Genomic DNA, 23,497 nt, shown 5'->3' with positions numbered 1-23,497 from the left:
GGCTGAACAAGTTGAGATTCTTTCCAGAAAAGGCTGAAGGGTGACCTATTCAAGGTCTTAGGATTAAGAGAGAGTTTGGAAGGGTAGGTGTCGAGAAAATTTTCCCACTTGGAGTCCAAAATTAAAATTCATAACTTACGAATGACTATCTTATGTTTAAGCAGGGAATTCAGGTGGAATGTGAACCGTGCTCCCACGAGGATTAGTTTGAGACGAGTAACATAAATGCATTTTGAGGCAGAAAGCAATGGAAGGATCTACTGATAGGTTTAGATGCAGTGGGAGGAGGCTTGTGTGGTACAAAAATGGCTGGTATAGACCAGTTGGGCCAAATGGCTCAGACTGCTGTAGCTTGCTATTCTAAAGTGCCAGCAGACAATTAAGGACACATCCGAGTAGCATGCTGTAGTTTAAGTGCAATAAAAACCCGAGTATTTTGCGCTAAGTTCATCCTGAGTTTTACTAAGTTCAACAAAAGTCAAAATGTCAAAGCATCATGAGTCCTAGGTATATAGTGCAGTGGGCATTTGTGGGTATACTGCAATGAGGGAAACCAAGCGGGAGCTATATGACTCCGCAGAGAGCAGTGATATTTCACCAGAGTCATCAACCTGCAGGTGGTGAAGGCTAATGCAAGACATGAAGGCCAGGGACTGAGGTATGCCACCTGGTGGATGAAAATTTACTGGGCTAGTCAATCATCTGCGTAATATCACCAGCAGCAGCAGCCAAGGTCAGCACTTAACATTTGCACAATGGGATCATAGGATCAGGTTTTAGTAACTATCATGTCCTACTCCATTACGTATAGATAAAGCTATGTCACCATGTAGCTCCCAGCAAAAATGAGCTGCAGGTCAGCTGCTGTAGTCAGAGAATGATCTCATTATGCAGATCTTTGGGGTTTTAGACAATGGACGCGTTATTTTCTCCACATAGAATGACTGACTTGTATGATACTAATGATGAATTCATTTTTTATTAAGTTTTGCAGTGTCTGTGGCTATGTTTTCAGCACCATAACTTGTGTTTTGTCCTTTATCTGTTGGTTTTGGATGTGCTGTACTACTGTGTGCCCCCAACTGAACGAGGAGCACTGGAGGATAGCTGCAATGGCTACAGAAAACCCTCTACCTCTATTTGTGTCTATGACTAACGCTAAGAGACTAGCATCAATGACAGGTGGTCATTGTTGCTATGCAATTGTTACTGTGAACTTACACTGTTGGAGCCTGTGCATTTACAGTTGTGCATGGCAATGCTATGACACAAAACTGTTGATCTGAGTCCTCTCTGGGTGCACATGTTCAATTTCATAGATGGTACCAGTGGGAAATGTCCTCATGATGCCTCCTTGTGTGATTAATATGACGATTGTTGCTTTTCAAAAATTACATTACGTTTTCCTCATCTACTTCTTTGGTTCTGAAACTGGGAAATAGTTTCCTGCTTGTTCATAGTTTCCCAGAAACACTCGTGTGAAAATCTTCATTATCTCGAGACTTTTTGCTTCTGCAAGCAAGTATCTCACCAGCTGCTTGAGAAGCATTTTAGGTGCATCAAGATTGGCCACAACCTTTTCAGCAATGCTAATGAAACCACATTCTTACAAATTGCAAGTTTGAAAACATATGTTCTGACAACTTCATGTTTTTCTGAAAATGCATTTCTCCATTTGTGTTTTTTTTTAACAAAAGCAGTTGTTCCTGTTTCCCCCTTCACCTATGTTTTTGTGTGTCTGAAATGAAGCTGTTATTGTAAGGAACTACTGAATGACAACTGGAAAATTAATTATTTTGGTGACCAGTAGCATATTGCAATTTGTGCTTACTAATCTTGTGCCAATTCCTATTAACATTCAACAGCAAACATAATAACTCTCCACAATTCAAGGATAGGATACAAATCAGATGATGGATTCCGGTTGCAAAAAGTCACATTTATTTATAAAGCTGATGAGCTTTTCCAGCAGACAGTGAGTAGGTTGGTCCTCATTAATATGATTAAGTACTGTTTTCATTGTGATCAATCACTGTTGTAAGTTACCAACTCACATGCCGCCCTTGGTCAACTAAACAAATTACAGTCTCCCCTCTACCCTCATCATGTCCTAATGGGACAACAACTTGCTACGGTACAATTCCAGGTTCCTGCTAGTACCTTGTCCAAATGACTGCTTGTCATGGGTGAGACTTGACAGTTAATGGCATGAGGTTATTCAACTGCACGTCTAATCCCAGCTAAACTTAATAGTCTCCTTGTGTGATGTCATATATGTTCTGGGTTCACAAAATACATCTGTGGTTAAGAATTGTAGGTTGCTGTCCCTGCCTCATCTTAAGGGTGCCAAGGGCAGTTGTAGCTGTGATCAGATGGCTCTGCATCCTCTTGGGAGATATGGAGATATTGATCCAGCTTCTAACTCCCATTCACTTCTAAAACTTAACTAAGCCATGATTCAAACAGCATCACAGCAGTTGCCAGTGGCATCTGGCAGTTCCCCTGATTGATGTCTTGTACATAGTCATAATGGCATAGATGGGTGGGTGGCCATTTGGCCCTACGAGTCCCTGCTGGATCTAACAGATCAATACAACTTGAGAAATTTAGTTAAAGAAAAAGATATGTTGAAGGAAAAATCTCTTCCACAATATATATTTATAAAAATTAATACACATGCAAATATAAGAACTGCTGAACTGTTGAAATATTAAGTACAGTATGAGAAGCTGTTGAAGAAGCAGGTTTCAGGGATAGCCAGTACATTCACAGACTGCACGGACTTAAAATCCTGCACTTGCACTTCCTTCATGAATCTCAAATTATCAGCAATTCAAATTAACTAAATCAGAAGCACATTTCTGTGGTCGAGTTAATATTAACTCTTATTTTCCCTGTATTAAAACAGTGAGCTCCTCCACTAATTTAAACTACTGTAACTCTAGACATTTGAATTCCAGTATTTGTGCTTTCAATGGCACATACACAGGTTGTCAAATAATCTTCATGTGACTACTGTAAATCGATGCAGTGACCTTGGTAGAAGGGAGATTTTCTCCACATTGTCGTATATAGCAAAGTTTGCCACACAAGTTTTGCAAAAAAGGAACTATTCCCATCCTCACTTTATCACTGTATTTGCACATAATCTGTGAAGATATTCATTCATTGTCATATGTAAACTGGCTACTAGCTTGTTCAGTCATTGCAAAACTTTGGTTACATTCTCCAAATCAGATACACAATAACAACAACAACATGCACAATGAGAGCTCATAATCTTTTCCTACCCAATTTTATCTACTACAGGCATTTACTTACTATTGTATGCTGCGACAAGAGTGCCTGCACCCTTTATCTCACTCAAATTGCTATTATTCTTGTGAGTCGTGCTGGTAGGGCTGGCTGGCTATGGACAATATCTATGGACTGATTTCACTCCCACCCCCCCACAAAACCAATTCTCCCTCTCCAAGTCCACAGCGCTGCAGCCACTTATTGTGCTGCTCATGGCTTCCTGACTGCAATCAAATGACCTGACACAAACCAGGATTATGCCTTATACTTTCCTCTCAGATTTTCACTCTGGTCCATCCCAGCAAGTCTTATTTAATATATTCAATTTTAGTAGCCTACTTTTGGAACTGATTACACAGTACCAGGTCTGCATTATTAACTGTAAATAATGTACATCTTCTGGGAGCACCATGACACATTTAAGGACGTTGTGAAATCATTTCTGTTTTCACTGAACTCATAGCTGACTGCATTATGTTAATTTTTAGTAGCCTGGGGCAGTAAAATTCAGTCTATTTTTCTTGAATACTTAATAGATAATCCATCTGTTGTACAAGCTTATAATAAAGAGAATTACACAGCTGGTAAATTGGTGCCTGAATTACTCAGGCCAATTTGCTGTTCTTGCTCCAGCTCCTACTGAACTCAGCAAATCTAACTTGGGCACATTGAGGAAATAACAAATGGAGGACAAGGCGAATGTAGGTGTAAATGTAGGAGATCCAGAAAGTCTTTGGAAATTTACCATGTGGTGAAATATTGGACAAGATTCAGGGGCATGGAATTAGGGGAACTGAAGCTTTTTAGGTTATAAATGGTTAGAAGTGGGGAAACTAAGTAGAAGTTAAAGGTGGTAATTTAGAGAGGATAGAAGCAGATAGCAGTGCCCCACAGGATTCTGTTCACAATGTGCATCAATGTTATGAATATTGAGCTAGAGGAAGTAGTATCCACATTTGCCAATAATAAAATAGGCAAAATAAAACTTGCAAGAGGATATTGATCTTGCAATGGGTAGATGAAATTCAGTCTGTCAGTGAGGTGGATTTAAAGATACATCATACTCCTGAATGTGGAAAGTTGGATGATGTAAATATGGAGACATAGATATAGGATTAAATATGAGACTTTGGACAGAGCATGGAAGAAAATTGTGTTCCAAAGATTCTCAAACTTGAAAGAAAAGTAAAATTAGAGTTAGTGATTGAGGCAGAGATCATGTTAACGTTTAATAATGATAGATGGATGAATGAAAGGAAAATAGATATGGGAATGGGACAAACATATGGGTTTAGAATTATTGCTTATTCTGTCTGACCCAATTTCCATATTGTAATTTATGTTAATTTTCTCTGGTCTACTGGGTTAATATCAGAGGAACTCCCGTTCATTAATTCAAGGTTGGTATCCCCATTCATTGATGCTGCTTTTAAGCAAATAAGTTTGTTGACACTCATTGTATCACCTGACAATGGCAGGAGAGGAGAAATTAACTGAAGAAGGATCTGCTCCTGATGTTTACATTCCAACTGAATTATACCCTTAGTGCATTTTGACCTGAAATAAAGTTTCATGGCAGAGAAAAAAAATCTTTGCACAAATTGACATTCAACAGAATAATGGATCTTTAGATTTTAGTTTCCTCTACATTTGAATGTTTGTTACCCTCAGGTTTGGGAGAGTAAAAACAATTGGCGAGGATTTTCATTCTTTTGTTTATCAAAGATCTGCTGTCACATATTGATCGAAATCCAACCTCTTCTAGGCTGTCTGTTTCATCAGTTGTTAGTAAGTCTAATGCTGTGACAGTAGGATGTAGATACTTGTAATAAATGCACTTTACAATCACACCAAGAAGATATGATGACAATATAGCAATAAGGAGTGGGAGCGAGTAGGTGATGGTTAAAACTGGGTCTCTGTAGAGCCACCAAAATCCAACTAAAATACTGCAATCCACAGCCATGAATGAGTGATAGATAATCTGCCTGATGTTTGTTTTTCCCTCAGCAATATTAAGCCAGGTGAAATACAAGATGACTGCCACTGTACCCCTGTAGAAGACTTCTTCAGGACGGCTGTTCATGAAGTCTGTACCTTGCTGCCATGCCCAAACAAACATGGGCAGCCAAATAAGAGCAAAGTGCAAGAGGACATAGAGTTTGAATACGGTTGTAAACAGGGCGATGCTGAAAATCCTAGGACAGATGAACAGCAGGTTAAACATGAAATAAAACACCGAAGACATGAATCTAAGACTTATTTTGTCAGCGAGAGATTTGCGCAGGGCCTTTTGAAAGTCCAGGAGAGCCCAGGCAATGGAGAGGAAAGAGGCCACAATGGAGAAATCTGAAAAGTGGAACAGCGAGAAGACAAAGCATGAGAAGGTTTATCACATTCTTGGTTGTTTACTTAAAGTTACAAATATCACTCAGTTCCCCCCCATCTCCTCCCTTTCAAGTCAAGGAAGAATAAACTTGTTGGGTGCAACAACTATATCAGTTATGTTTCACCTAACATTCCCTTCTCCCTTTTTTCCTTGTACGTGAAAGGGTTGGGGGTTGAAATTAGCCAGGATATCATCATCTAGTGACTCTTATTAGGAAGTGTTTGTGTGTGAGAATAGGACCAGCATGGGATGATGCCTGCTACTCAAATAGCCTGTTAACACCACCTGATTTTTAACAATAGCCAAGTGAATGGATCGTGAGCAAGTTCGGCCCTGTACTGTTTCTGGATTCGATCTGAAGAAGTCGCTTATGTGAAGAACGGGGCTCCTTGAAACTAATCCACAATAACAGCCCCCATGGGAGAGATAGAGTCAGAGTTTTACAGCATGGAAGAGGCCCTTCGGCCCATTGTGTCCACACCGGTCATCAAGCCCCGATCTACTCTAATCCCATTTTCCAGCACTTGCCCCATAGTCTTGTATGCTATGGCATTTCAAGTGTTCATCTAAATACTTAAATGTTGTGAGGGTTCCTGCCAACCTATTAGGCAGTGAGTGTCAGATACCCCTCTGGCTGAAAAATCTTTCCTCAAACCGCCTCTAAACCTACTGCCCCCTACCTTAAATCTATGCCCCCTGGTTATTGATCCCTCTACTAAAGGGGAAAAGTTTCTTCCTATCTACCCTATCTATGCCCCTCATAATTTTGTACACCTCGATCACGTCCCCCCTCATCCTTCTCTGCTCTAAGGAAAACAACCCCAGCCTATCTAGGATCTCTTCATAGCTGAGACACTCCAGTCCAGGCAACATCCTGGTGAATCTTCTCTGTATCCTCTCCAGTGCAATCACATCCTTCCTATAGTGTGGTGACCAGAACTGCAAACAGTACTCCAGCTGTGGCCTAACTAATGTTTTATACAGCTCCATCATAAAGTCCCTACTCTTGTATTCAATGCCTCGACTAATAAAGGCAAGTATCCCATATGCCTTCTTAACCATCTTATCTACCTGTCCTGCTGCCTTCAAGGATCTATGGACATGCAAATCAAGGTCCCTCTGTGCCTGTTATTCCTAGGGTCCCACCATTCATCTTGTACTCCCTTGCCTTGTTAGTCCTCCCAAAATGTATCACCTCACATTTTTCAAGATTAAATTCCATTTGCCACTGTTCTGCTCATCTGACCAGCCCGTCTATATCGTCCTATAGTCTAGGGCTTTCCTCCTCACTATTTACCACACCACTAGTTTTCATGTCATCTGCGAACTTACTGATCATACCTCCTACATTTATGTCTAGATCGTTAATGTGCACAACAAACAGCAAGGGACCCAGCACCGAACCCTGCAGTACGCCATTGGACACAGGCTTCCAGTCGTAAAAATAACCTTTGACCATCACCCTCTGCCTCCTGCCACTAAGCCAAATTTGGATCCAATTTGCCAAATTGCCCTGGATCCCATGGGCTCTTACATTCTTGACCATTCTCCCATGAGACACCTTGTCAAAAAGCTTACTGAAACCATGTAGACTACATCAACTGCACTACCCTCAGCTACACACCTGGTTACCTCCTTGAAAAATTCAATCAAATTTGTTAGACATGATCTCCCCCGACAAAGCCAGGCTGACTATCCTCGATTAATCCCTGCCTCTCCAAGTGAATAATTCTGTCCCTCGGAATATTTTCCAATAGTTTCCCTATCACTGTGTGGAGGGGGGCGGGGGAAGAGAGCAACCTTTTTAAAATAGTTAAAAAATTGTGTGAATGCATCAGTGGTGTAGTTCTCAAAGAAAAAAAAATTGTGCCTGTTTTTAAATTAGATAGTGTTTTAAATGTGGAAATAAATGTATGTTGAATATCTGCTGTCAGAAGTGTGGTTTCGATGCAAGAATCCTCTGCGAATTTAAATTTACCATATGCTTTAGTAAGCTGTCCTCCTTTAATTGGAATTTCATTCTCCCACTTGCATCAGTCAGTGGCACCTAGTGAAATCTATAGAGTGGCCTCTCCATTTAACCGTGGGTTCTTGAATTCCTTTGTCCTGCTGTACTGTCAACAGTCATAGTGAGTGTTGATTGAAAATCCAAGCAAGGCAGGTAACATAGTAGTTACATTGGTATCCAGAGGCCTCTTCTAAATGATCTAGAGACACTAATTCAAATCCCACCATGACTACTGGTTGTCCTTTAGGGAAGGAAGTCTGTCATCCTTAGCCAGTCTAGCCCATTTGAGATCCCAGAGCAATATGGTTGACTTTTAACTGCCCTCTGAAAAGACCTAGCACTCCGTTTCAAGAAGGTGACTCACCACCACCTTCTCTGGGGCAATCAGGGATAGGCAATAAATGCTGGCCTAGCTAGTGATGCCCACATCCTGTGAATAAATAGAAATAAGTCGAGGGAGGCAATGCACAGCAGTGTTGAGCCAATGACAGACGAGAGGAGAGTATGTACAGGCGGGTTCTAAAGCCAATTAGAAACAGAAAAATGTAATAAAATTATAGGAGAAAGCTGAATGCAAACTGAACTGAAACACCAAAAGTAAAATACAATTCAACAGAATTTACAATTAACTAGTCTCCTAACTAAAGTCAACTTAACAATGAGATGAATCAGAAAAATATTAAAAGCAGTGCCCACTACGGAAAACTAGAATTCCAAAGTGTACTTTGCCAATCATGTTACTTCTAATAAATTTCACTTATTGGCCATCAAAGTCAGTGAGATTCTTCCATTTCTGGTCTCACTAGGATCTTTCTTCCTGTGCACATAATGCACAACTTCTACTCTGAAACATGAGGGTACACAGGCCTCAGACAGAATTCCATGGCCCTCCTCAGAAGGTTAGCACCAAGTCCTGGTATGGAGATGCCAATCTCCTTCCCACATAAAGCTGCTTTTAGAGTTTTGGTATGAATACCATTTATACCTGTCCCATCCCATTAGAATGTAGTTCCCCATGAAACAAAGTAGTTCATTAAAGCTTTCTATTGGCACAGCTTACTCTGCTGGCTTTCTTGAATAGCCATGTAGATATTTACTGGATCAAACTGCTTTTAAAAGGCGCAAATATGTCAAAATGCTAGTTAGAATTTTTTTTAAATGTGGTCAACTTGTTCTTAGTTTTGTATATCACTACTTTAATCTCTGCTCTTCTGCTGATACATAGTTGTCTTTCTTTTATAGTTTTTGTTCCACATAAAAGTGGCTGGATGAAGCTGGATGCAGTAGTTAGCACTTACACTGGTGAAGCTCCACCTGGTTCCTCAGCATGATGATGTACAGCATCAGTGTGAGTTGAGGAGCACTTTCAAAAATGATCTCAAAGAGTCGTAACATGCTGATATCACTGACCAGGTAAGTGGTATACTGCAGGTCCACAGCATTATTGTCTTTGTATGCTCGGAACCCCACCTCTAGTGCTGCTACATACCTGATGGAACAAAGTGTAATTAATAAAGTGACATCCTGATGTATCTTGCACCTTTTGTTTTGTGGGTCTGAAGACCGATATGATGAGGAAGGCCATTCAGCCCATCATTCATCAATCTGAAAACCTACAGTTCCTCATTGCAACATCCAACTTTTTTTTTTAAACAATTCCAATATATTCACCTCTACCTCAAAATCTGTTCCCGATATTGATCATGCTTTGTGTGAAGAACTGGTTAACAACAACAACTTATATTTATATAGCACCTATAATGTCACAAGGAGCTTCACTGGAGTATTATAAAACAGAGATGAGGAAATAGTTGGTCAGATGACCAAAAGCTTGGTCAAGGAGGGAGTTTTTTAAGAAGTGTCTTTAAAGGAGGAAAGACAGGTGTAGGGTGGGAATGCTTAGGGCCTGGGCAGCTGAAGGCCAGGCCACAATGGTACAGCAATTAAAATCAGGAATGCAAAAGAGAGGAACACAGATATCTGAGCGTGGTGAGGTTGGAGGAGATTACAGAGATAGGGAGCGGCGAGGGATTTGAAAACAAGGAAGAGAATTTTAAAATCTTAAATTAATGTAGTGTTCTGGTTGCAACTTTTCAATGCTGTTAAATATCTTGTGACCCCCCCTTTTTAAACCTGAGGAGTGCAAACCACCAACAAGTCCTCAATCCTAGGGATCATCCCTGTGGCTGTTCTCCGCATGATCGCTAGGACTTGGAAGTGCATCTGGAAAGCACTTATTGAACTGCAATGACCGTTGTAACAAGGAAAACCCAACAGCCAATTTGCACATAGCAAGCTCCACAAATTGGATGGTTGTTATCCCCATACAATCTATTTCAGTAATTTTAATATTCTTTCAGTACTGTAGTGAAGTGTTAGCCTGGAGGTGGAATTTGCACGGCTAACCTTCTGACTCAAAAGAAGAGAGTGCCAACAACTGAGCCACACCTGACAGCTCAAGGTGGAGACAGGAGAGCCTGTTGCTGGGTCACTGCTAAAATCCCTGGAGCTGACTGCCAGAAGCAGTCTCAAGCTCGATTGTTTAAAACAACCAGCAACCTGATCAAGTCAAAATATTAAACGATACCGTTAAGAAAAGCAGCAGGATATTACTTTTAAAGCAAGCAAGGAGATTAAAATCGGAAGACATTAATTTAAACTAATGAAAGTGGAGGTGGTGCATAGTGGTATTGTCACTGACTGGTATTTCAGAGACCCAGGTGCTGGGGGATCCGGATTCGAAACCTACCATGGCAGATGGTGAAATTTGAATTCAATAAAAAAAAAATCTGGAATTCAAAGTCTGATGACGGCCATGAAACCATCGCTGATTGTTGTAGAAACCCATCTGGTTTACTAATGTCCTTTATGTAAGGAAATCTGCTGTCCTTACCTGGCCTGGCCTACGTGTGACTCCAGACCCACAGCAATGTGGTTGACTCTTAAATGCCCTCTAAACAAGGGCAATTAGGAATGGGCAATAAATGCCGGCCTAGCCAGAGATGTCCACATCCCATGAACGAATAAGGAAAACTAGTAAAAAGCAAGTCTAAAGTCAGTATTCAGTATAAATCTGTTTAAATGAATGTTTGAGTACATTACTGAACATATGTGTCAATAGTTTACATGTGTTCGGTAATTATTTGCATTATGAAACTGATGAGAACTGGCTTAAACCTGCTATGGTGGTGCAGAGAAGGGGAATGGAGAGAGACACATGAGAAGGATGAGAGCAAGGGAGAGAGAATATGACTGGGGCGAGGGAGGATCACAGGCAGAAAGAAACAAGGATTAATGAAGATACAGGTGCTACTCCATTTAAATTAATGGGACTGCGGTTCCTTAAGTCACAATGAGACACGGTGTAAAGGTCAATATAGCATCACCATCCCTTAGCTGTTCCACCATCCCAGCGAAGTTCTTGCTACCTTCGAGCCATAGGCAACACAGCTGATATCCCTGACTGTCTCCTCACGGTTCAACCTAATACATCACTAACCACTCTCAAATCCTGCTTTACTTTATCCATGTCTCTCTTTCTCTGCCCATTGCTGTTCCTCCCTGCCTTGTTCGTCTTCCTCCTCTATTTCGTTTTCTGTTTCCTCCATTTTTTTCCCCCCCAACAGCCTTTTATTCCCTCGCTCTCCAACTCCCTCCATGGAGCAGTACCGACCCTTACCATTTCCCACTGACCCCTTTTGCCATCTGCCTGCCTGGCGATACTGACCTGACCAGGAACCCCAGCTGCAGTCCATGTAACAGCCGCAGGACACGGCCTTCCACCGTGCTCCTCAAGGCTGGAAGTTGTTCGGAACTGACCTGCAGCTTCTCCCGATCCCCGGCAAACCAGCACCAGCTGAACAGCTGGACGACCAGCGAGCAAAAGAGCACCAGGAATAACACGGCGCCGCCCCAGAAGTAATCTCCTCTCAGGAAGAAAGAGCCCACCACCCAGGCATCAGTGCCCAGGTCCAAGAGAAAAGTGACCAACCCGATCCAGATGAAGATCAGATCGAGCGCAGAGAAACGAAGCTCATCGCCCGTAGCCATATTCGCAACAAAAGGGAGCGGGGAACGTCTGTCATTTACTTTGGAGCTGGTCGCTTACTGGAACTTTTGAAACATTTGTTTCCTCTTGGGGTTGTTGCTGCTCCAGACTCACCAGCCTGCATCTTCCCTCCCTGGATCGCAAGCTGTTTCATTTCACTTCTGGCCGTGTTCAATTCCCCAAACTCAAGGGGATTTTATTTCCTGATAATAAAAGGGTAACTTTTATCAAAACAACACACAACACTTGGGGGAGGAGAGGAAATCGGGCAAGAGCGGACAAAACTTTAATGCTTTTCAGTAGCACCCTCTAGTGTTATCTTCCTCACTCCAAGCAAAGACCCTGCTGCTCGGGGTGAGAGAGAGAGAGACAATGACAATCTCACTAAGTCAAATACTGCGCATGCTGGAAATCTGAAATAAAAACTAATAGAGATAAAAACTAATAGGCTGGAAGGACTGGACAGCTCTGGCAGTATCTGTGCAGAGAGAAAACAGTGTAAACGTTTCAGGTCAAGGACCTTTCTTCAGAACTAAAGAGCAATAGAACTGTGAAGGTGAAGCAGCGATTTACTTGTACTTAGTAAACCAGATTCACCACGCGCAATGGGGTCTCTTCTACACTGGGGAGACCAATCACAAATTGGGTGACTGCTTTGTGGAGCAGCTCCACTCAGTCCGCAAGCAAGACCCTGAGTTTTCAGTTGCCTGCCATTTTAATTCTCCACCTTGATCTCACACTGACATCTCTGTCCTCGGTCTGCCGCGGTGATCCAGTGAAGACAGCACCTCATTTTTTGTGTAGGTATTTTACAGCTTTCTGGCTTCAACATTGAGTTAAACAATTTCAGACCATGAACTCAGCTCCCCCATTTTGATTTTTTTTTTGCATGTGCTGGTCTTAATCTTGTTTTCAGTGGTTTTGCTTTTGGACAGAGTTGATCATTATTCTGCCATTTACACTCACTTTGGACAAATCTTTTGTTTCTTTGCTACAACTATTACTACTCCCTTTGCCTTTTGTACCATGAAATCTTTTGTCGTATAACATCTCCTGCTGACAACCCTATCACTGATTTCTTTTGTTCTTCCTACTCACTCCCCCCTTTCACTTGCACAAAATCTATTTCTAAATTCCATTCCCATTCCTATTTCAATTTCTATATTCCTTCAGTTCCGAAGAAAGGTCCTTGACCTGAAACGTTAACACTATTTCTCTCTCCACAGATGCCGCAAGACCTGCTGAGTATTTCCAGCATTTTTGGTTTTTATATCTAATCTCACTGTTCTTGGTATAAAAATGGTAGCAATAAATAACACCAAGAGAGAGGGGGGACATTTCTCCCATATCATTTTATCAAAAAAGTTGGCACCAGTACAAGATAGAGTTTTCCCCTGGTGTCTTGGCCAATATTTATTCTTCAATCCACATCATTAAAAACAGATTATCTGCTCATTATCACATTGCTGTTTGTGGGGGCTTGCTGTGTGCAGGTTGACTGCCAAACTACACTTCAAAAGTACTTAATTGGCTGTAAAGCAGTTTGGGACGTCCAGAAGTCATGAAAGGCACTATAGAAATGCAAGACCCATTTTTGGACATTTTGTACTCCCTTTAATGTTTTGCACCAATATTATTGAAAGGAATAATGTCATCCCATCGATAAATGAGTTGACCATCAGTCTGACAGTTTTTCATTATAAAGTTCATCCCTCAATTTTCCCTAACATTGACAGTTCTGTTTTCAGATGCTCCTCTGTCTTCATTTTGCAGGTACATACCTATCTGGGAGATGCAGCAATTACCTTTCCCCTATACTCTGCTTCTCTCCTGAAGCCTGCTCATGCTACAGTGCAGTTCCAGAGGCACTGGCAGCCTTTCAATATTTCACCAAAATGGCCATTCTTCTTGTAAGCCAAAATGGTGAGCCTTTGTAGGCTATTCCACTGCTGAAAGCATTACAAACTGTCCTTTCCCAACATCTGCATGTGTACCTTTCAGCTGATACAAGTTAATTTTAGTTAGTGCCTCTACCCCTTTCCTGCCAGAATCTAACTGACTGAGCACAGGCAAGTGGCATTTTTTTCTCTCCTAGGGAGAGAAACAGAGGTTGGCACAGTTTCTGAGTCCCAAACCTGCACCCAGAGGGTGAAACAGGCAGTCTCTCAAAGCTGGACGGCCAATCAGAGGTCTTTTAGCTTGAAAGGAACTGCAGGATGCAATGGAAGGTAAGTAAGAGAGAGGGTGCTTCAATATGGAGGTCCCCTCTCCAATTGTTTTAAATTAAAAAAACGGATCTTGCAGCCAGACCACTAATGTGGGGATGGGGGGTGGGGTGGGGGGGAGTCCCTACACAGGGTGGCCTGTTGCTGCACCCAGACAGGTGTGGGTCTTGTAAGCCTGACAGGAGCGGTCCCCCAGTCTGCCACCAGGAAGCTACCTCCAGGTGGCTAAACTATCCCACACTGCCTGTGTGAACCTGGAGGCCTGCTTTAATTGGCCTCAATTGGCTTTTAAGCTGTGTCAGCTATCCTATGTGTGGGGGAGATTAGCCCTGCTGCCTCTCCCCACCCGCAACCACTATCCCACCGCCACAGAATGGCCCAAAGCGGGATAGCGGAGCCAGGGAATTTTAACTCTCACTGCCTTCAACCCTGGCCCCACTTGGGGGGGGGGGGGGGGGGGAGCTGAAAATAAAGCTCAGTTTCCTGGAAAAACTCAGCAGGTCTGGCAGCATCGGCGGAGAAGAAAAGAGTTGACGTTTCGGGTCCTCATGACCCTTCGACAGAACTTGAGTTCGAGTCCAAGAAAGAGTTGAAATATAAGCTGGTTTAAGGTGTGTGTGTGTGTGTGTGGGGGGGGGGGGGGGGGGGGGGGGGGAGAGAGAGAGAGAGACAAGTGGAGGGGGGGGTGTGGTTGTAGGGACAAACAAGCAGTGATAGAAGCAGATCATCAAAAGATGTCAACAACAATAGAACAAAAGAACACATAGGTGTTAAAGTTGGTGATATTATCTAAACGAATGTGCTAGTTAAGAATGGATGGTAGGGCACTCAAGGTATAGCTCTAGTGGGAGTGGGGAGAGCATAAAAGATTTAAAAATATTTAAAAATAATGGAAATAGGTGGGAAAAGAAAAATCTATATAATTTATTGGAAAAAAACAAAAGGAAGGGGGAAACAAAGGGGGTGGGGATGGGGGTGGGAGCTCAAGACCTAAAGTTGTTGAATTCAATATTCAGTCCGGAAGGCTGTAAAGTGCCTAGTCGGAAGATGAGGTGTTGTTCCTCCAGTTTGCGTTGGGCTTCACTGGAACAATGCAGCAAGCCAAGGACAGACATGTGGGCGAGTTGTTTTGGATTTCCAGCATCTGCAGTTTTTTTGTTTTTATCTCAGAGTTTCCAGTTTTCTTTAACACTGATATTTGCTGATTCTGTTTGTCACTGATGTTAGTTGAAGGAAAATTGGATTTCCACCCAACAGAAAATGTCTGTAAGCCTGTCAGGAACAGTAACCCACCCCCTGGGGTTCAATGTTCAATGAAGGGTCTGTTTTTCTCTTGATAAATGAAACCCTTTTTTAAAAAACTTTAGTTGGAAGAGATAAAAGTGGGAGTAACTTACTTGTGTGAATGATGTATCAGGTTACTGTAACTTAGCAGTGGACGAAAATATCGGGCATTTGGCTCCTATTTAAGGATCTTTTTAAGTCGGTTTTATTGCCGTTAAAACCTTTATGTTAGGGGGGATGGGTGGGTGCAGTTGTGATTTTAGCATCGACAACAGAGAAAAGGCTAGAGCCCAAAACCCAGGGTTTATTGGAGAAAATCAGTTTTTATTTTGAATGTAATAAATGGGTATAAATGTGCTCCAATACAGATTTCCAGGCCAAACTAGTTTTTACTGGAAAATACACTTACAGTGATGGTAAGTGAACTATGTTAACTGATAAAATCTATGGTTAAAATAACACATGATCATTTTGAAGCACAAATGTCTGTAAAACTTTTCAAACATGGAATTGTCAAAGCTAAGATTTAGTTTTTCTGTATATTCTATGAATTGATTTTTTTTTTATTTGTTCACTGTATGTGTATGTGGGTGTGGGTGGTGAGGCCAGCATTTATTGTCCATCCCTAATTGCCCTTGAGAATGGGGTGGTAAGCTGCCGCCTTGAACCGCTGCAGTCCTTGTGATGTAGGTACACCCATTGTATACATCGCATGCAGTGTATCCGTTTTGTTAATAACATCTGTAGTCATTATCTTAAAGCTTTTCAGATATATTTCACTTTTGTACATTTTGTTTCCAAATATATCATTTTACAAGGCTTGTAAAGGACATTCTTTCATCCTTAGTCAGACAGCCCAAATCTGGCCAGCAAAACTGTACATTGCCACAGGCTGCAATCTTGTGATCTGGCACATCCCTCACTCCTCCAACATCGAGAAGATCATTGTCCTTCACTGGCCTTAGTTTTGCTAGAGCTCCTTGCTGCCATACTTAGTTGAAAGCTACTTTGTTGGGCCCAGTATCTACTCTTGCCTCTCCTGCAGACCTTCAGTTCCTGTGCCTATGTTATCAGGTTTGGAGAAAAGAGGTTCTGGAGGATGTCAGGAAGATATAATGTTACTGGAATTTATTGTAAAATAGTGGTATCTGTGTCTATATGTGTATGTGTGTGTGTGTGTGACTTAATTGAATTAAAGGCAACTGGCCTGAAGGCTTTGACATGTTAGAAGATAAACTGGGTTTGAAATGTTAAGCAGGTAAACATGGAAGTTTCGAATGTAAGGTGTAAAAGAACGTTTGCATTTTTAAATAAACCAGGCTTGATTATTTTCAAAGCAGGGGTGAAATGTGTCACCTAGCCAGGTGGAATTCAGAAACAGTGGGCAGAAATTTGCACTGAGAGGGCGGGTGCATGCCCAACCGGCTTGAGTATAAAATGTCGCGTGATGACGTTGGGCGAGCATTCCAGTGTCATCGTGCACCCGCGTGATATCTCAGTCGGCGGGCGTGCGCAGGAGTGGGCAGCGTGCTCGCCAACAATTAACAGGCCTATTAAAGCCATTAAAATTATAATTGAATGAAACTTTTTGCTGCCTGTCCAACTTTACGGTTGGCGAGTGGGCGAAAAGGCAAAGCGGCCTTTGGATTTTTTAGGAAACCTCATCCAAGGGCGAGATGAGGTTTCCAACAGCAATTAAATGTCAATTAAAATTTTTAAAAATTCATTCATAACATGCCCCTGCTCTTGTGGCAGAGTCACATGAGGGGACATGTTCTTAACATTGCTGTTAGGGGGAAGAAAGTAAATGAGAATTCATGGTAAGGGAGAATTCATTATAAGGGAATTAATTACTTAAATTAGAATCTATAGGCAGGCCAGTGCTAATCAGTATATCAACAATTAAACAGTTAAACCAGATGAACCTTATACACTCTCAAACTTTGTACACCCTCAGGGTTTGCAATCACCAGCAAGGTCCTGGGAGTTAGACTGGGGTCAGAGGATGGCAAATACATTGATTAAGTGTGCTCTTCAACAGATAGAGGAAGGACAGATAGACCCAGCTTAGATAGGAAGGCAGGTCTCTGCCTGGGTGAAAGTAGGATCAGATGATGTATGTACCTTTGTACCAGAGACTTGTCTGTTTAATGTAAACCTATATGTTGACAAGATCGAAATCTGGAGACTGTTCCTGCACGTGACCAATAATGTATAAATATGATGAACACTTGTAATTTAGTAGAGTACTGTCTCAAGCTGCAATGAGATGGTGCCCTCCTTGCAATTGCTCGAATAAACAATCGTAACGTCTACCTGAGTCTCCTGTGGTCCATTCATCAAAGATACCACAACAATTTGGCATAGTCGGCAGGATAATTGCATCGGATCCTCAGGACAGCTCTGCAAAGTGGGTGAGTATATTCATTTACCACCCATAGTTAGTGCAGCAAACCTACCCGAGAACGGTCCAGTCAAGTATCAAAGAATCAAGAGGAGGACTCAGGACAGGAGATTGGAGGTGCCAGGGGTAATAGGCAGAGCCTTGCAGGAGGGCTAGTGGAGCCAAAGCTGCGCAGGGAGGCCAAACTCCAGTTGGGAGGAGGCAGAGCCGTGCTGGCATGGTTACGGTTTGAAATATAACCATAATCGAAGCCGCGCAGGGAGGCCAGACCCCAGTGAAACCGCACATACATACCTCAGATAACTAAGTTGTTAGGGCCGTGCGAACGTACCGTGCAGAGATAGATGGGAATAAGAACTGAATGCCGTCAGGGAAATAGAATAGCGCTATGGAACTCGACTGGGGAACCACGGACTCCATTATGAGGTTCATAGTGGAACAACAGTCAAAAATAATCACTAAAATTGCAGAAGGAGGGGTGGAACCCACAGGGAACCCCCAGAGAACAAAAACAGTAGTGGTTAGAGCAAAAAAAAGGATAAGGAAAAGAAAGGGATGATGGTTATGATCACACTGTACCTACAGTTGTGCAGACGGGTTAATACTAAATTCCAGTCGATTAGAGAGAGAGAAACAAAGTCAGATCCAGGACAGATCAGAACAGTGGCGGCAGCAGCCTGCAGTGACCCTGATCAAGAGGGGGAAAGCTCCGAAGGAGAAACCTATGAAGGAGCTGAGGCAGTTCCACCTTCGTATGAACCAACCGCCCCACTGTGCCCATTGAATCCCATGGCCCCTGTGGCAATAACCGTTAGGAAAAGTAAAGTCAGGAAAGGCAAATTGAAACCCGAAGGGAGAAAGGGGGGCTGAGGAATAGGGGTAGGATGAAGAGATTGAGAGGGTTACGGAGAAAGTTAAGCACATACCATTCAGCCCGGGGGAGAAACAGGTTTTGCTTAAAGAACTGCTGACTCTTAAAACTCGGCATAGCAACCCAGATTTTTGGACCAAACTGCGGGAAATGCAAGATTTCCATGCAATGCACCCCCTTGATAATCACATAGTGGTGAAGGTTAAATGCCCAGGGGATATTTGGGAAGATTACCCCTGCAGTCTAGGAGCGGAGACTGGGCGAAACCTGAGGACGTCCCAGACCGGGAGAAGGCGACAGCCCGGCACAGGGAGTTTGAGAGGGCAGTCCAGGAAGCCTTGGGGGAGGGAGAAACAAATTGGGGGTGTATAATGTCCCATGTGGGATGATGAGATTTTCCTGAAAATGTAGAAGGATGATTGGGACCTGAAAGGTCCGCTACCCAATTTTCTGCAATTTAAAAAATGAATTGATCCACGTTACAAGAGCTGCTTGTGCTGGAGAGAGAGAGAGAGAGAGAGAGAAAAGGGGCGTACCCCTAGGGGAGTTAATAAGCACTGACAGGCAGGGGAAATGTGAGCTTTCATCAGTTTGATGGTCCCTATAGGTGGAGCCTTCAAGATCCCTTTACTTCCCCCACTGCTATTTGAAGTTTCATTTAGAATTTGAGAGTTTTAAGTTAAGTTAAGGATACAGGAATATAAATACATACCTGGAAATATGTTTGTTTGTGTGCAAGGAAGCATTCGTATGTGAGCTTTAATGTGCTTCTTCCGTAAATTGTCATTTGCGTGTGTAATTCAGCATTTTAGGGTTGAAAGCCCCATGTTAGATTAAAGGAAAAGTATAATAAAACATTCCAAAGTTTTGAGTATAAGGTTTGAGTTGAGATTTCTGACAAAAATCATAATTTGAAGGTAATGTAAAGATAAAACAGGGCTTGCCTTTGTTTGAGATGAACCACCCCCTTGCAGACTAGTAAGGAATAACCTTCATCTTCAGCTTCCAAGCTGATTGGGATTAAAACATACCAGTTAGTATTCTAAAATTCTGAGAAAAAAAAATTACTTGAAATTCAAAAGGATTCCAGGAAAACCAAAAGACATAAACACAAGGTCTAGGTGGGTCCAATGGATAAAAAGGGGTTTCTTAGGAAGAGATGAATTAAATATTAAAGGAAATCTGCTTTCCAAAAGCACTGGAATTTGAATTTGTACAATCTTGAGATGTAAAGTGCAGTGTAATTTAACAGGTTACTTTGAATAACGAGGATGCTATCTAAGATAAAGAATGTGTCGATAAACATACAGAAATTATAACTTGGATATAAATCGTTACAAATGAAAAAGAGGTTGTTTTAATTTTAATAGTGTAAATTACAGTTCTTACAAAGTTTAAAAATTTGAGGTTTGGTTCTTGATAAAGTTCTCAAAAGGGAATTTTGATTTTAAAAGGTTTGACAATAATTGGCACTAATTCAAATGCTGCAAGCTTTTGTATTTGTAAGTCTGTTCCCAAAATATGAAGCTAAACTCAAGACCTTGACAGAGTTTGGCAGAAATCCAATTTTTGGACGAGTTAATGAATCTGGGATAATTCTAAAAGAAACGGGTCAGACACAATTTAGTAGTTACTTTTGCGTCAATAAAATGTTGTTTGAGAAGATAAGGAACATGTCAATGCCTGATTTCTGTTTTTAAAACTGGTTTGAGAATACTTTATTTATTTTAAAGTCTCTCCAAGCAACCTGAACAAGATAAGATGGTAGCTGTTGCATGTGTAAAATAGTATGAGGCAAGTAGGAGAATGAGTTAGGGAAAGAGGACACAATATACAAACTTTTTAAGGGAAGTGAGCTTGATAATCTGGCCGTCAACTGAGACATTGGAAACGCACAGGGGGAGATAAGCAAAGATCTAGAGACAGAGATCCTCGTTGACAATAGAGAAACTGAACTCAAGAGAATCTTCGGATGGTCAGGGAAAAAAAAACTTAGAGGTAAAACTATGTGGAATCTGTAGTTCAGGAATTGAAATGTAAGGAGAAATAATACTTAACTACAATTTGCCACAAGATGTATATAGGTAAAGGGAAAGCTGGAAAAAGGCTAAATAGATGTATTACTGATTGTTAATGCTGCCTGCGAGCTACAAAAAGTAAGGCCACAGGATTAATACTATGATGACAGACAGTTAAGCAGCTCCAAGAGAGAACTATCACTGGAAGTGAAGATACTGAACCATTGAAAGATAGGATAAGAAGGTGCTCTGTCGAGTTTTGTCGGTAGTTTAAGGAATTGAGGTCCGATGTGGGACAGCAACAGGAGACAGTAGATGGGAAAGAGTGGAGGGTGCCCATCCAGGTGGATTCAGATCAGGGAACTCATTTCACAGGAAGATTCATCAAAGACATTTAAAAATGAACAGAAATTCCACATTCCCTATCAGCCACAGAGCTCTGGGATGGTGGAAAGGATGAACTGAACTTTACAAAAAAAACATCAATTGCAATAGCAATTCAAGAGATAGGGAACTGCCCAGTATTCTGATGTGCCTTAGGGCTACCCCAAGCAGAACCACCAGGTTCACCCCATTTGAAATAATGACAAGGAGAGCAATGCAGTTACCCGAGGGAATCATAGTAGGAGTGGGAGATGTAGGACCACTGAAAGGAAGGATGCAAGACTATGTGAGGGAAATAAGTAAGCAATTGCATGAGTTAAGGAAGGAAGTCAGAGACCGACGGGTGATTAAGGATATGGAACCAGGCAAATCCAAAGAGCAACAATGGACCATACTAGGTAATTATGACAAGTGATACATGAGCACTTGTAGGTATGAGAATGGGAAATAAATGGAGGCATTACACATAGTTAAAGATACATGACAACTGACCAAGCGGTAACCTGGAGGACGGGAGCCAATGTTATTGTCTCCACAGATCTACGATCCTGGTCGTGGGTGTATCAGTACTGGCAACAAGTTCGGGGATCATCACTGCTCATCCTGCACCGAAGGACAGCACGGACAGTGCCGAATGCAACATGCAATGGGGAATAATAAATGTAACAGTAGGACAACAAGTGCTTTCGAATTGTAGTAAGGGTTTGCTTCAGATCAGGCGTGGGAGGTCCACCCAAAATAGAAGATTAGTACCACTACCCAGCCACTTCCCACACCTACTTTCACAATCCCTTTCAGTCCACACCGATTGATCCACCTTGTCCAGGACCGACGAATGGTTTGGTACTGGTTAATCAGAAGTTTTGTATGATAATGTACACCACGAGCTGGTACCTGTAGTCTTGAACATATCCGGAATTGCCCTTCTCCAGTGGTGCTCAATCCATATTCGAGCACTATATACGGCTCTAATGGGCCAGCTGATGACTGAAGCATCTCACCAGTTCAACAGCGAGATGTGACCAGGCTTGGGAGGGAACCACGTTAAGCACAGCCTGATAAATGATGCTGCTACGATATTTAATATAGGGACATCAGTGGTTAATTCAGAACCTGGCTTCTGTTGACCAGAAGGTCTGTACCCTGAGCTTTAAGCTTAAGGAGATTTTAGAGCGGGGACAGGGGATCCAGGATACACAATTAGATACAGACTAGGACGTGACACGGTTAGTTCAAAGCCTGGCTACTGTGCTTGAGAGTCACGCGGGGACTATCAATAAACTAATTGAAATAGGAAAAAATATTTCAGACAAAGTGAGCAGAAATGATGTTTGCAGCACCTATGGATCTTGGGCGTTGGAACAAGCCCGAGAAAATTTAAGACAGATTAATGAAGGGGTAATCCCTTTATAGGTAACTAATGAGCATTTATTGAATCTCTCATAACACAAGAATCATGACTTGACCGGTTGCCAGCTCAGAGGTTTGACACGTGTATATAGAATGAATGTTGAATGTATAGTGAATAGTAATATGCTAATAGGCATTGTATTAGTAATACCTGTTATACCTATGTCAACACCCGGCAGGACATTATATAGAGTAGAAAAAATTGGGGTTATACGGGAGGATTATTATATTAGGTATCATGTCATTCCACCATATGCAGTAGACATAGAAGGGAATATAGTTAGTACCACATTAGAAGAGTGTAGGATAGAGGCCACCGCAGTAGTATGCACATCTGATATATGAGACAGATGAAGCTAAGTGGATTTAAAGCAGCAGCAAACTTGTACAATGGAAACTACATGGGCTGCCAAAGAACCGACCCATGTTGCATATACAGGGAATGGGAGATGTTGTATCACCAAGTGGCAGGAAAGAATCCAGTATTGGGGTAACCAGATATGCCCCATCCATAATCATTCAGTGTGCCTACACCCACAGGCGCCAGCAAGGGTAGGGAAAGTGGAACTGGTCGAAATATACAAGAGAGGAACAAGACTACTAGTCAGGTCAAGGAAAGCCTTAAGGATAACCTGACACAGTATTTGAACCAGTTCTCCTACGAAATTCCCCTATTACCGCATCTCACCCCAATTCGGGGACAGGCTCAGCAGATATACAGAACTTACTCTACACTGCAGCAACAGGTTAGAGCCTTAAAGACGGATATTGAACAAATAGATTCTTCCACATGGTGGGAGGACCTGTGGAACTGGGGCTCAAATGTACAGAAAAACCCCTGGATTCGGATTATCTCCCGTGCCCTAGTTATACTTCAGCTGATATTGATTATGTATCTAACATACTTGATTCATTGTACTCGGAAGTTACAAAAAAGGTGGCATTGGGGAGTTTTAGTAGCTGAAGTAGGAATCTGGTAAGCCAGAGGTTCGGATTAAAGGACCAGATGATACAGATGGTTTGACCAGTACCCATAACCTTTACGTGCCAAAGCTGGCTGACTGGCCAGCATCAATGGGTGGTGGTGCATAAAGTGGGAGGGGGGGGGAAAGCAGACAGCACTGTAATTGGCTACCTTGGGCTAGGCGAAGGGCCAAAA

The 23,497-nt window shown here is 42.1% G+C and overlaps 1 protein-coding gene across 1 annotated transcript; it reads right to left on the bottom strand.

Moving 5' to 3' along the window:
* Positions 1–1,918: 1,918 nt before the first annotated feature.
* LOC121291501 (XK-related protein 8-like) lies at positions 1,919–11,998 on the bottom strand. The gene is made up of 3 exons (XM_041212787.1): positions 11,422–11,998; positions 8,993–9,183; positions 1,919–5,646 (listed from the first exon to the last, which is right to left on the bottom strand). Exons 1-3 carry the CDS (start codon positions 11,742–11,744, stop codon positions 4,925–4,927), a joined length of 1,236 nt encoding a protein of 411 aa, XP_041068721.1. The 5' UTR covers positions 11,745–11,998; the 3' UTR covers positions 1,919–4,924.
* Between the last annotated feature and the right edge of the window lie 11,499 nt (positions 11,999–23,497).

The sequence above is a fragment of the Carcharodon carcharias genome, chromosome 19, assembly GCF_017639515.1.
Source record: "Carcharodon carcharias isolate sCarCar2 chromosome 19, sCarCar2.pri, whole genome shotgun sequence".
Classification (NCBI taxonomy): Eukaryota; Metazoa; Chordata; class Chondrichthyes; order Lamniformes; family Lamnidae; genus Carcharodon; species Carcharodon carcharias.
The sequence above is the reverse complement of the archived record's forward strand: the minus strand, read 5'-3'. Positions and strand labels throughout refer to the sequence as shown.